We start from the raw sequence: 15,353 nt of genomic DNA, 5'->3' as shown, positions 1-15,353 counted from the left end.
ATTAAGTCGGGCCAATTTGCTGACAGGCAGAGCCTTCGTGCCCCCCCGCTTCCCGGACCCCCTGCGGACCCCCTCGGCCCGGCGGCACGGGGCAGGTTAGCCGTGTCACTACTGTTTAGCACCGTGGGCTCCGCCGCGCCTCGCTGCTGGTGGGATGCTAATTGGCTAAAGCCACTCGGCGGCTCCTGGCAATCAGATCTCCGTCGCCGTAGTTACGGCGGGACTCAGCCGTTTACCTCCTTCCTTTGTGGTCCTCCTTCTCTTGGCGTTTGTGCCGTTGTTCCCCCCTGCCCGTGCCCCTATGCCCTTGGTGAAGCAGACCCTTTGCCCACCCACCTCTCACTGCCCACCGTGGTTTGACTGCCCCCTCCTCCCAGATGGGGTGGGGCGGGAGGGGCCCTGTGAAGTCGATGGTGGGGGGAATGTTTGAACTTCGAAGCAGGACAAAATGAGCCCAAGTGAGAGAAATTGCATCTATTTTCTCTGCTTAAATAAATAGTTCCATTAGTTTGGAGCAGCGGCGGTCATTTATACCCATTAGACCTACGTCTCATCACCCATAACTGACCCTCACATCTCGGAGAAACGCCAATTGTCTCTAATCAGCATTTTAAACGGCTCCAGCAGATTCCCGGAGCGGTGTGAGGGGCCGGGGGGGTGGGGGTGGGCTGCGGTGCTGCCATCTCCACATGACGAATGGGGGTCGAACTAATAAAGATTTGTCTTCATCAGGCATAATTTGCGGGAGCGGGAGCTTGGCGGGTCGGGAACCTGGCCATGAGGAACCCAGCGCCGCCCCACAGGGGGTCAGGGGCGTGGCCTTGCTCACCCACCACCCGTGTCTGTTGATGTACACGAGATGGTACGAGTGCTGGGCCGTGGACAGTCGCCACCCTTGGGCATGTGCTACTTTTTCTACCTCCAGCTTACTGAACAGGCAGCAGGTGGTGCAGTGGTTAGACCTGTCACTTCACACTCAAAAGACCTGTGTTTGAATCCCACCTCTTGCTGTTGTCCCTTAATCAAGGTACACACACTGGACACACTAAAAATTACTCAGCTGTATAAATCAGTGTCGGTAGTCTCTCTCGCTCTCTCATAGACACACACGCAAAGTAGCTTCTGTAAAATTGATGACTTCTCCAATTTTTTGTGTTCACCAAGGGGGGGCATCCTGGGACAGTGTTTCTGGAGTTACACCCTCATCACAGATACCTCCTCTGGGCTGTCGATGTTAAGCTGTTGTTTACAGGAACCGGCCCCCATCTAACAGCCCCACATTAAAGGGGGTGGGGCCAAAGGGTACAGATATCATTTATCAGACATGACACAACTGGTTACACATGGCAGGTCTCTGTGAGGTTCAGCGCACAGTAGAGATGTTGACCCGCAGGGGGCCACAGCTGTGCACTGTGGGGGGGGTTTACTGTCTGGTCATTGTTTTGGTCAGCGTGCCACAGGGCACACGGTCACAGTGTGGTCAGCAACCGAGTCCACCCTGATGAGGAGGACACTGTCTTGGGCCAGACGATCACCATCTCATCACGTTCTCACATTGGAGGTGCTCTTCCTGGTGGTGATGATCTGTCCTCTGATTTGCATCCTCTAAATTGATAAAGAAGAATAAAATTCTCCTGTACAATCTGTTTACATTGCTATTTACCAGACTGAACATATCACTGCTCTTTATCCTGGAGTGTGTTTAGTTTTGCAGTTTTTATTGTAAATATTTTTTTAGTGGTAGTAACAGTATATGTTTTCCTCCATGTTCACACCGTGGTCGAGGAGAAACACAGTTTCACTCCTGTTTATGTCTTAAACATATTCTGGGGATGACAGTGAAGTTGAATTTGATGTCATCTGACTCCAGAGTGATTTACTCATTTACACAGCAGGGTAATTTTTACTGTTTCCGTTCAGGGTAAGTACTTTGATGAAGGACACTAAAGCAGGAGGTGGGATTTGAACCCAGATCCAGTGAATCCAAGGTAATGGCATACTGCCTCCAAAATAAATAAAATATTAAATGATAATAATAGCAGTAATCCTAGAACTTTTTGCAGTCAGTCTTCTAGATACGGACCGGCGTCCCGTCCTGGGTGTGTCCCCTCCCTCTCTCCAGCCTTACGCCCTGTGTTGCCGGGTAGGCTCCGGTTCCCCGTGACCCCGTATGGGACAAGCGGTTCTGAAAATGTGTGTGTGTGTGTGTGTGTCTTCTAGATAAGTGTGTCTTCGCATTGCGCTTCCAACAAGTCCTGTACCGAGCGCTTCTCGGTCGATGCGGTGATGTACCTCATTCTAAGGTACAGCACCAGGATCCTGCCTGGCTTCCTGAGGCCCTGCAGTTGCAGTGATCCGTTTGTGGGACCGCAGACGGAATGTTCAGGAAGCATGGAGATAGAGACCTTCCTTCCTCGCTCTGACGGTCCCTCAACGCTGACTCGGACTCTCAGACCTGCTGCCCCCCCCACCCGCTGCAGAGGCGGGACTCACGCGGCACAACACCCTAATTGGAGGCGACCCCCGCAGACCCCCCAGCCGGGACGGAGATCGATGGACGCCGTTTGTCCCGGTAGCAGCCGCAGGGTCCCTCTTTCACCTCCCCCACGCAGGTCCTCTGTTCTACACGCCCGTGTGTGTCGTTACGATTATTGTTATTAATCTTTGTGTTCATTCTTTTAATCTGCCCTATCTGTCATATATCTGTCTGACTGCTTTATTTAATCTGTGAATCCTTCACTCTGTCTGCGCCGAGTGGAAATTAATGAAGGCGGTCGACCGCGTGCAGGACCGCCGAAGACGGAGACGAGGACTCCTGACCCAACACGGGCCGATAGGGCCTGCCTGCTTTCGTTCGCGTTTGTTCGCCACCGCAGTCGCTGCGCTGTTTCGCGGCGTTCGCCCGGCACGTCCCACCGCCTCCCTTTGATCTGCGTAAAGATCCCTTATTCCATTTAATTTGTTTATCTCCTCCTCGGCTCCTTCGAATGCGCTCACTCTTAGCGCACTTTTGTTGTTTCGTTTGTTTGGGTTCTTCAGCCTGTTTTTGTCTGTCCGCCCCAGGGATTCAAAACTCGACAGCGGCCAACAAAAAGCTGTCGGGCAAAGCAACGCATTTCAGACGTGTGGATGTTGTTTCTGCAGGGAAGGGTGGGAATTCAGAACACGTCCAACCCCTGAAGAGCCACGCCCACTTATGACTGCGCTGCAGTCTTACCTTAGCGCCACAGTCAGATGGTGACATTACCCGTGGCCTTGGACATTGAAAATATGGAATTTATGACAACTGGCCCGTCAACCTTAACAGTTTATATATGAGTCTCAACGTTTGGCGATAACGTCTTAACGCCAAACACTCCACCTGCTCCACGATAACCGTATTTCTTAGGGACTCTGTGTATCCTTCAGTAACCCTGTTTTGTCTGCAGAAATGTTGTTTTATTTACTGAACGCTTCATTTGTGCTTCCCTTTGGGGTTCTGGAATGAGTGAGTGAGTGGTACATCCAGTAGAAACACAATCATAGTACCACGGTTCCTTCCCATGAACAGCTGAGCACTGATAAATAAGTGAATAAGTGGACATCTGCTGAAATGCTCTGCAACGCTGCTTTGCTGTGGCAGTGACCGCAAGCTGGATGTGGGAACAGCGGTCATCATGCAGTCTGACAGCGCCACACACATTCAGACACGGGCCGAACGGTCAGTGCTGATGACCACACGACTTGGAGGAGCAAAGCTATGGCGGATTGCTGAGCAGAAGGGGGCCGTGGTCGTCATCCGCTGTGGTGGAGGCAGGACGAGGGTCTCGCGTGCGTGTTTCAGGTGCTCCTGGGAGGATCTGGCCGTGTGACCAGCGCCCCCCCCGCTTTATGGGGGAACGGGCAGAAGCTGCTGTTTGCCCCTGTGAAGGAGCGTCCACCTGCTGGGGCGAACCGTCTCCTCGCTTCGGCCCCGTCCACCAGGACCGCCTCATACCTCCCTCACGCCCCGGCCATCTGGACGTCGCGCCACCGCCTCCTCACTTGAAAGCGCCGGAGCGGGGGTCCCACGCCTCTTGGCTCCCCAGCCGGGCCCCGGGAACCGGGGGGGGCCCGTACAGCGTGGCCCCGCTCAGCTCCGCGCCGCTTCAAAGGGTGCCTGCTGGCGACCGGGCTCGCTCCCGCAGCCAGCTCCCGGGCCCAGAGTGGCGGGCGGTGGCCACCGCCGCTTTCATCCCACCCGGAGTCGAGGGGGGAGAGCTCACCACCCGCTTCTGTTCGGCGTGTGCGTCCCGGGTGTGCGAATGTGTGTGCGCTTATTGATTTCTCGTGAACGCGATCCCTCGTGTGCGTGATCCCATGTTCCATGCACTCCCACGTGTGTTTGTCGAGATTTTCTGCATCTCCGTGCTTCAGTGCAACCATCTCACCCTGGACACCCAGATGTGTCCCCTCATCCCCCCCAACCAGCGTAGAGGAACGGTACAGCCGAGTGTGACTGCAGCTTGTGGGGTCACCGATGGCATCTGATTTTTTTTTTTTCCTTCCCCTCCTCCTTCTATTTTATTTAGTAGTCTGAGCGTGTCTCTGCTCTGCTCTCAGGTGCACTGGGTCCGTCACACATGGAACCGGAACTCGACCGCTCTTCTAAATGTGCATCAATGTGCTATAAAGGGTGTTTGTACTGGACAGCATGAAAAGCGCTCGCCATTCACTTTTAGTGGGACGGTGTTGCGTGCGGCAGCAGGTGCCACAGTGATTGGAACTGTTGCCTTTGGATCCGAAGGTTACAGGTTCAGATTCCGCCCCAGTGTAATACCCTTGATAATGCTACTTACCCTGTTTTGATACAGTAAAAAGTATCCAGCTGTGTAAATGAGAAATCATGGTAAGCAGGTTAATGCTGTAAGCCGCTTTGGACAGACATGTCGGATCAATGAATAAGTGAAGAAATGTATTTGTGTGTCTCCCTGTTTTGCAGAGCAAGTCGGCCAGGAAATCCTGGCCAATCTGCACACTGACAGAGAGAAGATCCAGCGCTCCCGAGATCGGGTGAGTAACACCCATTCCCCGCCTCCCCCGAAACCAGTTTATGAATACAGTACACTGCTTCCTTGCTTTCTGAATTTTTCATATTTATGTATTTTCCCCTTCATTTTCTTCACATTTATTTTCGTAAATTTGTATCTGTAGCCACATGTACGGAACCTGTGTTTACCCTCCCGGATGATAGATGGCAGTAAAGAGCACCCAAGAGGAATAGGAATGAGTCATGACCATAACCGGACTGATTTTAATCAGACCTGTTTCCTGCATGTTCCACGGTTGCACTTTACTCTGGTGTGCAGCAGTGCGGTAAAAGTTTTCTCAAGTCTGCGCTACAGCCAAGGGGCCGGGGGGGGGGGTTAAGCTTCAGGTGTGGGGCCCTTTCTGGCACCGGAGCCAGGGATCCGGATCCAGAAGCTGTCCGAGGCTGACCAGCAGGCCGCGCGATCGCAGCCAGGGGTCGGGCAAAGGAGCTCCTTACGAGGGATGCTTAAAGATCACAACAAGTCAGCTGGCACCGCAAGTCGATTTCAAAGGAAATAAAACATTTCCTTTCAAAGGCTGCAGTCAGCTGAGGGCCGGCGTATCCCACGAGCCCCGGCGGCCGCTCCCTTTACCAGGCCATTTGCTGGGCAAAGAGTGAGAACAGAAAGAGAAGACAGGATGTAAAGAAACGCAATGTGGACGCCCTTCATTTTTGAACTTATGACAGAGTGAGCAGAAGTGATACACACACACACACACACACACACACAGGTACTTCACTGAACAAAGCTGTGCTTTGAAAAGCTACAAATGAAACGGTTTACAGTATTTGTGGTGTAAATGGCAAAGGACATGGCCTGGGTCTCCCGGAGAGTGCAGATGTTGCTGCTGTGATCTGTTCACGCGGTTGGTTCCGATTATCGAACGTAAAAGAGCCTGACGCTCCGGCACCATTGCTCCTCTCCCAGCGATGATGTCGCTCTTCTCGTGTTCGTCGCTTTGGTCGCATCCGAAAGGGCGGTGAAATCGTACGGGACCAGACGAATGAGGGGAGCAGTCTTGTGGGGTGGCATTGCTGCACTTGTGCGCCTCCTTATCCATCGCCCTGTGTTTTCGGAGCTTCGCTGAGCTCCATCTGCTCGTTTCGTCCACTTTCTTCCGGTTCCATCGCGGTCCTCGTCTTCCTTCCGGCTGCTTCGACTTTTCTCTTCTGGCAGGAGGTCAGGCTGCGAGAAGGTCTCCGGCATCTTCCAGCATCCAGCCATAATATAATAATTGCGTTGGGCTTTTTATGTTTCCTGGCTGCAGTGCTTGCTGTCACACAGTGTATTTAAGGAAGAGTGGGGACGTTCCCCAGGGCGTCTCCGGCATGTGGAGCAGGACGCCGGGCGGCTCTCAGGCGGGATCCCACGCCAAGCGGCGCATTCCACCCGAACCGCATCGTTGCTGGAGAAGCCGCGGAGGCGAGGGGAGGGAAGGGCTGGGGGCCGCGACCTCTCATAGCACTTCCTGTGACACGGGGCGTCCAGAGCGCCCTTCGAGGGCAGCCCCGAGTTACTTCCTGCCTGCGCTGCTCATCACACGGGTTCAGAAACAGAGCTTCACACACACACAGGGAAAGGGGGTGGAGATGGGAAAATGCATGGATGAAAAAGGAAAAGGTTTGTGCTACCTGCACCTGTCGGCTTGGTGGCCGGTTGTTTGTTTAAGTCCCTTTATCACTATGGAAACAGTAACGTCACAACTCTCCTTGTGCCCTACAGCTGAGGGAGACAGACGCCAACCTTGGGAAGAGCTCCAGGATTCTGACGGGAATGCTGAGAAGGTAAGAAGAAGGTATGGCCACGCTTAGTGTGTCTGGTGAGCTTCTCTCTCTCTCTCTCTCTCACACACACACACACAGTGCTGCGGTTCACTCGTCTCAATTACATATGAACATTGAAATGACACGCAGTCAGTGAGAGACAGCATGCAGTGGCACAGGGGTGGAGCGCTGCCTCTGCTGCCTTGTTCCTTTGTAGGGCTGCTGTTTGTCATGTGTTACGGCAGTGTGTGTACCACACTCTCTCCGTGTTCCCACGGAAACACACCTTTAGAGCAGCATAACGCTGTTTATTTTACGTTAGGACACGCAGGTGCCATGGTGATTAGAGCAACACCTTGTAGGGTGAAAGTCCGGGGTTTGAATGCCACCTCCTGCTGCAGTGCCCTTGATCAAGGTAGTTACCCTGAATTGATACAGTAAAAAGTCACCCAGCTGTATCAATGAGTAAATCAGTGTCAGTAGCTGAATGTACAAACCTCACAATGTTAGTAACCCTGGAGAGAAGTGTCAGATAAAGTTTTACATTTCGTTATGGTCGTCGGTTTTATCCAAATGTTACTTCTGTGACAACAACCTGGATCTGACACATTCCTCCAAAGAGACACACAACTCAGAGCTCAGAGTTTTAAAAAAAAAAAAAAAAAGGGGGAGCATCAAGAAATGAAGAGCTTTAGACACAGACGCAGGATTACAGCATCATCAGGGCACAGAGTGCTTCTGGATGCCAGGAGGAAGTGAAAAAGTATCTGCTGTAGTGCTTAAACTCTTTCTGCAAATATTGTTGCGGATACTTTTTGACTTACCCTTGTGTTTGTGTGTGTGTATGCGTGCATGTGCGTGTGTGTATTTAAAACCCTAATCCTCCCTGCATTCAGATAATGTTCAGATAATAAGGCTTCAATAATTCTTTGCTGTATTCAAATGCGCATATATATATATATATATATATATATAGAGTTTTTTTTTTTTGCACAGTTAACAAGATGCACTTAACATTTACATAATGTAATGTTGGCATTTAATATTTGGTAGCTGAAATTATTTATGTGACACTTTTCTGCATAGTGGTTTATAGTGTTAGGTTTGTAAATGACTTACCCATTAATACTGCAGGGCAATTTTTACTGTATTAGTTCAAGGTAAGTACTGTGATTAAGGGTACCACAGCAAGGGATGGGATTCGAACCCAGGGGCTTTGAGTGCAAGGTGATGTTCCTAACCACTGTATTACTTAGGCCCCCAGTATTGAACGTATGGCTAAGTGAACAAAGGGCCTCGAATGCTCTGCACTGGGTTGAACGCTCTGTGTGTGTGTGTGTGTGTGTGTGTGTGTGTGTGTGTGTGTAGCGTTCCGTTTCGGCTGTAATGAAAAGCGCCCGGCTTTGCGCAGACAAACAGAAACGGCAACGAGAGCAGGAACACAGGAAAGCGGCGCGGCGCTAAATGCCTGTCACATCTCCATTTCGCCGGGGCCCCGGTGGCCCCTCAGCCGTGTCGCCCCGCTTTTTTTCATTAAGACTAATATGTAAATGACACGGGCTAAATTTAAAACCACGGCCAGGAAGGAAGTGGCAATTGAAATAGATGCTTGGGTGCGTGCAGACAATCAGGACGGCCCGTGTGCGGCGCACAGGCCGGTGATGCCAACTGTAACCAATATTGTGCATATGTCTCCGTTTCGTCAGCTCTCATTAGAGCGCCGCCCGCTGTCCGGGGATCATTCATCATTTTCCCGCCGCAAAGTAAATAACGCACACTTATTTAAATAATATCACATTAATGTTAAAGTTCAGCTGTCACTTAATGGGAGGACTTAATCAGACGTAGCATTTGGGAAGGCAGGGGTGCGAGTGGCGCGGCCCCGTCTGCACAGCAGCCCCTTCAAATCAGGATTTATGGCTTTTCTAAACGGGCGCTTTCTGCCTGACGGGACGGCGCAGCCAGTGAGCTCCGGGCCACACGGCCTGCTTTACATAAAATGAAGCATTTCTTAACTCTCACATTCATTTATAACCGGGAAGCACGGAGGCAACACACACAACCACTCTTTTCATGTCCATGTAACACCTCACACCCAAAGATTTCTGTTAATGGAGGTTTCACCTTCTCCTGTGTTTCCCATGTGCATGTGTGTGTGTGTGTGTGTGCGCGCACGCTGTGTGGAAATGAGCAGCACCCCGTGGACCACGGTATTTCACCTCATCGGAGGTGGGTGCAGTTCACATCCTCAGCAGTTAGGCAATGATTTGCAAAAGAGAAAGCGTGCTCTGCCTTCCACACTTGTTCCTGTACGCAGTGTGTTGGGTTGTGGCGTTTGGTTCTATCTGACTGAGACGGAGGGTTACCATGTCAAATGTGCGTAAGGTGAAGGAGAGCTCTCTCTCACCTTGCCTCTTTCGTTCCACACGAACAGTGGATGGGAGGGTGATGGGGGGTGGATGACGGTTGGCCGATGTTTGAGTGTTTGGGGATGATGGACAGGTCTGAACGCTGCACCCTGAGTGCTGCAGTGTGGCATCGGGTACCAGGTTCGATTCGCCACTGGGTTTTCCGACACAGACACGCAGGGATTCGCTCTTAGCTCAATTCCTCCCAGAATGCAATGCTGCACTGAGCGTTTTGGTCAGTGTTTCAAGATGGTGGTTCTCTTTGTGATTCCACCTTTTTTTTTTTTTTTTTTTTTTTTTTTTTTTTTAAAAAAATATGGCTGGCAGGAATGGTGTGCGAAAGTAAAAGGAAAGTGAAAATAGCATGAAAATATATCTAGTGAACTGTATTGTTGTATACTAGTATATATGTGTGGAATTCTATAACAAGATGTATATAATATAATAAATGTTATAATGAAAATATAACACATTCCTATTGTACGATGCAGCATTTATGTAAATTGTGTAGATATCCGTATGGCTTATATAATATTTTAATTTCCAGTGACTTTAATATGTTTCAATAAAGTATTAAAATGCATCAAATACAGCAAACATCACAATAAATATACTGGTGGTGTAGTGGTTAGCGTTGCTGCTTTGGACCCAAAGGGCCAAAGTACAAAGGTCACAGGTTGGAATCCAACACCCAGCTGTAGTACCCGCAACTTAGCTACTTACCCTAAATTACTCCAGTAAAACTACTCAGCTGTATAAATGGGTAAATAATTGTAGGCACCTTAACAATTTAAGTTGCTTTGGAGAAAATCTGTAACTGTAAATGTAAAGTCATAAATTAAAATAAACCAAATAAACATTAACTCTTACATTCAGCAAATAGTGGAAATGCGAACCTGAAAGTCTCATTCATTCGGCAGAATATAAAACCAAGCATTAAAACGGTAGTCAAAATATACGATGACATACTGTAGCATGAACTGTAATTTATAACACAGGTTTTGAGGACAGAACCCCACAGAAAGTGGAGGACCACTTGTGCGGGGTTGTTCTCCAGCGCTGTGGTCTACCTCAGTCTGCTCCATGTGCTCATAGACAAGATGCTGCCCCTTGTCTTCACTGTCCTCACCGTCCTCCTTGTCCACATGTCTGACGTAACGAGTGCAGGAGGAGCCCACTGTGTCCCGTCCCCACTCTCTGTCACGCAGACACAAACAGTGGAGGTGAAACGCCACGTACGGGTGTGGGGGTGTGGCGGGGTACAGCGGTGAGGACTGACGTCCTCAACATCTCCACACTGCCCGAGTACGGGGTTCGAGCCCCCCCCAGCCTACAGTATTAAAGCTGAGATATGTAGGTCATATAATTAATGGAATGCAGTAGGTTCTCGTGGGCTGCACTGCGATGCAAATGGGGGCCGCGTTGGGGGCCGCGAGGAGCCGCTCTGAAGTCAAACAAAAAGATTTAACATCATTTTTAATTGGAGCTGAAAGATATAACAAATTATGGTTCGCTCTGTTTTTATTCTTTTATTTATTTAGCTTCCCTTTTTTCCCCGCTCAGCGCAGCGCCGGGGAAGGCCTCATTACTGCTCCGGGAGCGAGGGAGGGCGCCTGGGGATGGGGGGCACCAGGGGCAGGGCGCATTCCCTCACGCAATCCTTCTTCCTCACACGGCTCCTCCAGCCTCACTGCGGTCCCTCACCGCGCCGACGCACCAGCAGGGGTCCCGTGTCCAGACGGGACAGTGCATCCTTCCTCAGTTTGGCCAAATACAAGGAGCGTCTCTCCGTAGAGTCAAGAGACCAGGGTCATAGCCGAAGGTGACGGCCCCTTGACCGAACGGTGCTGGGTTCGCTTCCTTGGGTCGACTGTAACGCGTTTGGCCCCAGTTCCAGTAAAAACACAGTAATTTTTCAGCATTATGATGATATTCACAGTTGACCAGCAGTCCTGTGAACGCAGTACGCCATGTGGGGCTCCCCCCCAACCCGCACATGGGTTATGACACCTTGGGCGGAAGGTTCGACAACGCTCCTTTTTGTTTGCATAGTTTGCTTTCCACCCTTTTCTCTCAAAGTCTGTTCCCTGTGTGTGTGCGTGTGTGTGCGCGCACACGTAACGGGACCTCAGTGACCGCTGCTAAGTGGGGCGTGTGTGGGTAGAGGCCTGGGGGGCGCTCTCCCTCTGGGTCCCCCATCTCCAGCTCGCTCTGATCTCTTCCCCGGGCTGTGCCGGATGCTTCCTTGTACCACATTTGTACTCGTTCCCATCTATGCATTTATTCAGCGCGGCTGATATGCTTTGGTTCGTTTCCCTCGGAGACACGCCGTCTCCAGCCATCGGCTCTCTGAACTTTAGCGCCACACTGGCAAACGAGCGCCGCTCTCCTGTCGTCCCGGGAACGGGGCCCTATTTTCCACGGCCCGCGGTGCGAGCGTTCCGGCAGTAGGTCCATCCGTTGGCCACACGGGGCAGGACCCAAACGCACTGCTGCTGCATTTGACGAATCTGCAAATTTCGCCCGCATGTTTCCAATATGGTTGCTGTCCTCACCGAGGCTCTCGGACTGCGGTCATTCTGCGATTTGTTGGCCAAAAATTCAGGTGAGGTGGTATCACTTCAGCACCCTGAGAAATGACCCCACCCCCGACCGACTCGTTTTCCAGCCCCTGGGATCTTAACCTCTGCCTCCTTTAAGTGACTGTAATTCGCCGAGGACCAAGGGACCAGTGAAATTACTTCTAAAAACAATTAGTTTTGGTACAACTGATTTCAGTAAAGGGAGTGAATACTTATGCACTCACTCCCTTTGTGGTTTAGTTGTTGCAGTTAATTAGAAATTGGTTTGTAGAAATGGGTTTTCGGTTTTACATTAAAGAGTATATTTCTGTCAAAAAGCCAGGTTCAATAAAAGGGGGTGAATACTTTTTATAGGTATTATTAACAATGCTACGCGGACAAGTGGGAGGAGCCTTGAGCAGCGGCTGCTGTGTGAATGTCCCTCGTCCCTCTACAGTGGCCTTCCTTTCAGGTGCCTCTTCATGGGCCGTGGCGGAGGAGACTGGGCCACTCCCCCGTTTAAACACGATGGGGTCACGGCGCCGCCACGTTGAAGCCATGGTTTATTCAGCTTCCCTTCACCGGCACGTCTGGAGAGGTGATCTCCTGACAGGGGGAGCAGGGGCCCTTTGCGCTCGTAATGCAGGATCAGTGGTGGAAGTGGCTCCCACAGAGATGGCGGCCTTTTCATGTGCTGTCGGGCGGCTGTCGGAGCGTCCCGTGCACCTTGGAGGACAGCGAGCAAACAAACCTGGCGTGCACTAAACTTACATTTTTTTACTGGGCCTGGCAGCTTTTGAGTGACACTTCTGAGGGTGTCCATAAATATATATATTTATACAATAAAATGTCTTTCGTGGCGAGGGATACAGCGTACAGAGGACACTGGAGACGGACCCTAGCGGTGTCAGCAGGCAGCGGGAGTGGTGGTTGACCCTCTGCTTCTCGTCGTGTCACTAAGGGGCGTTTCCAAGCCAGGTGTTGCCCATTGACACCTCGTTGCCGTCTCCCCCTCAGGAGCCATGAAGAGAGGTGTTTTCAGACCCTTCTTCAACGTTGAGAGGGATTCGGCAGCTCTGAGGGGCAAAGTCTGCACCAGCAGTCTACTGGGATCTCAGTCATCAGCATTGGTGTGTTTGGGGTGTGTGTTGCGGTTAAACACATGCCTCTGTAATAAAAGAAAAACACCTTACTGGTGAAACACCAATTGCCCGACGCCCCAGCCAGACTGCTCAGCTCCTCCACCTCTGGGCTCCTGGTGGTCCCACACATAAGAGGTCTAAAATCAAAAACCTTAAGGTGCTCGGTTTTGGGTCCATGGTGGGGAATGAGCTCCCTCTGTCCCTCAGAGCTGCTGAATCCCTCTCCATGTTCAAGAAGGGTCTCAAGACACATCTCTTCCTGGCCCCTGATCTGTCTGCTCCATAAACTTTCACTGCATTATTGTTAAAAAAAAAAAAAAAAAAATGGACTCCTTGTCAACTCAACACAGGGCTGTTTGTGTCTTGTATGCAGGCATAGGCAGTGGTCCAGGACTCAGTGTCCATACTGTGGGAAACCCCCATCCGTGTCCGTACCTCCTCCTCTTGTGATAACGCACTTGTTTACTCCGAGTTGTACGGAAATCGGCGAAGGAAATAACACGGCTGTCCATCATCCTGAGGAGTGGACAGTCCGTGCTGGACAATGGACCGGTCCGTCAGGCCCTGTGGTCAGAGAGGACAGCTGAGGGACCTTCTCACCGAGTCGTTCGAGTCTTTTGCTCTCCTGCTGCCATTTCGTTTACTCTTTGCTGTTGTTTTACTTGATCCGTTCTTCTGCTTCTGCTGTGAAAGTCTGAAATGTTTACAGGACCAAACATCTTTATTTTTCCAATCTTTGTTTGGGGGCTCTTTTGTCTTAGATAAAGGACTCCTTTGTCGGGAGTCGCCGATGTTCAGCTGTCCCAGGTGTCACCACAGCCTCGGACCCCCATTCCACACGGATCCCTTCGCAAAGCAGTTTCTTCACTCATCGTTCATCACTTATCGCTCACCATCAGCAACACACACTGCTTTTCCATTCATTCACAAGGAGACATTTTTCTCCACAGGAACGACTAGTTATTTAGTGCTATTAGCATTGAACTGACCTGGTAAATATGCTAGTAAATTCCCTGCCATCATTCACACATTTATACAGCAGACCCGCGTACACACACGCACACACGTGCGTACTGCACTTCAGATTATTTAGAGTCATCAGTCCACCTGAAGCAAGTCTTTGGACTGTGGGAGGAAGCTCACATTACATGGGGAGAATGTGCAAAGTTCACTGGAACTAAGCTGGATTCGAACCCACATCGGAACCTGCTCTGAACCATCGCACTCTCCCTCCGTGGTCTTGCGCGCAGGCGCGCGGTCCGTCCACCATCTCTAAGTGTGTCACAGCGGCAGAAGGCAAGCAGTTTGTGTTTCTCGCGGGGTCTCCGCATCACATGTGCACGGAAGGTTCCGGCTCACGTCGGAGGGTCCATACGGTCTCCCGTGCCGGCAGTTGACCTGCTTTAGCAGAGCTGCAGGCCACATGTTTGACAGCGCCCCCAGTGACCCCAGAGCGCCGCAGCGGGTGGCACATGTGTTAAACCCACCGGTGCTGATTGGGAGCTAATCTGGGTCCATCACCCAGTGGTGCATGCGCAAGCGCAAACACACACACACACACACACACACACACAAACAAACAGTCCTCACAGCAGTGTGTGTCTCCAAAGTGTGTGGAAACAGATGTCAACTGGGGAGAGCACTCCGCATTCTGGGAACAGTCCATGGTGTGTGTGTGTGTATGTGTGTGTATGTAAGAGCTGGTAGTTCAGTGGCCTGCTCTGGTTCCAGGACCGGCGTGGGGAGCCCACGATGTGGCCAACAGGCCCATGTTTGGCACGCCGTCGTCCATGGGATGCCGCCCGCCAGCTGGACACGTGTCCCCCCAATGCAGAGTGTCCACAGGGGCTCAGGCCCCCGCCCATTTGCCGTTTAACTCTAGGGCCCTGCAGCTAACAGGCCTGGGAGCGCCGCTCCGCAACATGCCAGTGTGTGTGGCCGGCGCCAGCCAAGAGTGCCATTAGCGGGGGCGGGGCTTCTCTCTCAGGCACGCTCAGTGGTGCCCTTGGCCCACAGCAAGGTGCCGGCCTGGCCTGTCAATCACGCGCACAGCGCACACCTGTAGTCCAGGTGAGGCCACCTGCTGCCCGAGCGCCGCCCTCAGTCTGCCAATTAAACAGAGGCGGCAGGCAGAGTGCAACTCCTGTGGCCCCACGGCCCCCTTGGCCTTCAGCGCACCGGAACCTCGTCGCCCCGCTCCTGCCCCCCCGCTGGAGGATGGGGTCACGCCGAGGCTCCATGTCACCTGCTGCTCACTTTCTCGCATTTTATTCGTTTCACCCGTTGTGCTGAGCGACTCGCGCGGCCCCAGCTTTCTTCCACTTAATGGAGAGGAGGCAGAGCTCTGCGTCGAACCTCAGCTTCACTGTCAGTACAGACATGGTGAAACCTGCCTCTTTGATGGGGAGGCAGAGCCTCGGTCCCTCAG

The 15,353-nt window shown here is 51.7% G+C and overlaps 1 protein-coding gene across 4 annotated transcripts in view; it reads left to right on the top strand.

Moving 5' to 3' along the window:
- The window catches only part of vti1a (vesicle transport through interaction with t-SNAREs 1A), a 97,953-nt gene that overhangs the window by 63,349 nt on the left and 19,251 nt on the right, over positions 1–15,353 (top strand). For 2 of the 4 annotated variants that reach the window (XM_029250739.1, XM_029250738.1), the window contains 2 exons: positions 4,961–5,031; positions 6,774–6,835. In XM_029250739.1, coding sequence (XP_029106572.1) covers positions 4,961–5,031; positions 6,774–6,835 — 133 coding nt within the window. Of the gene's footprint in view, positions 1–4,960; positions 5,032–6,773; positions 6,847–15,353 lie in introns of all 4 variants that reach the window. The other 2 variants (XM_018762637.2, XM_018762636.2) reach the window with 1 other exon arrangement.

This window comes from Scleropages formosus, chromosome 3 (genome assembly GCF_900964775.1).
Source record: "Scleropages formosus chromosome 3, fSclFor1.1, whole genome shotgun sequence".
Lineage (NCBI taxonomy): Eukaryota > Metazoa > Chordata > Actinopteri > Osteoglossiformes > Osteoglossidae > Scleropages > Scleropages formosus.
This window is presented reverse-complemented; position numbering and strand designations above follow the sequence as displayed.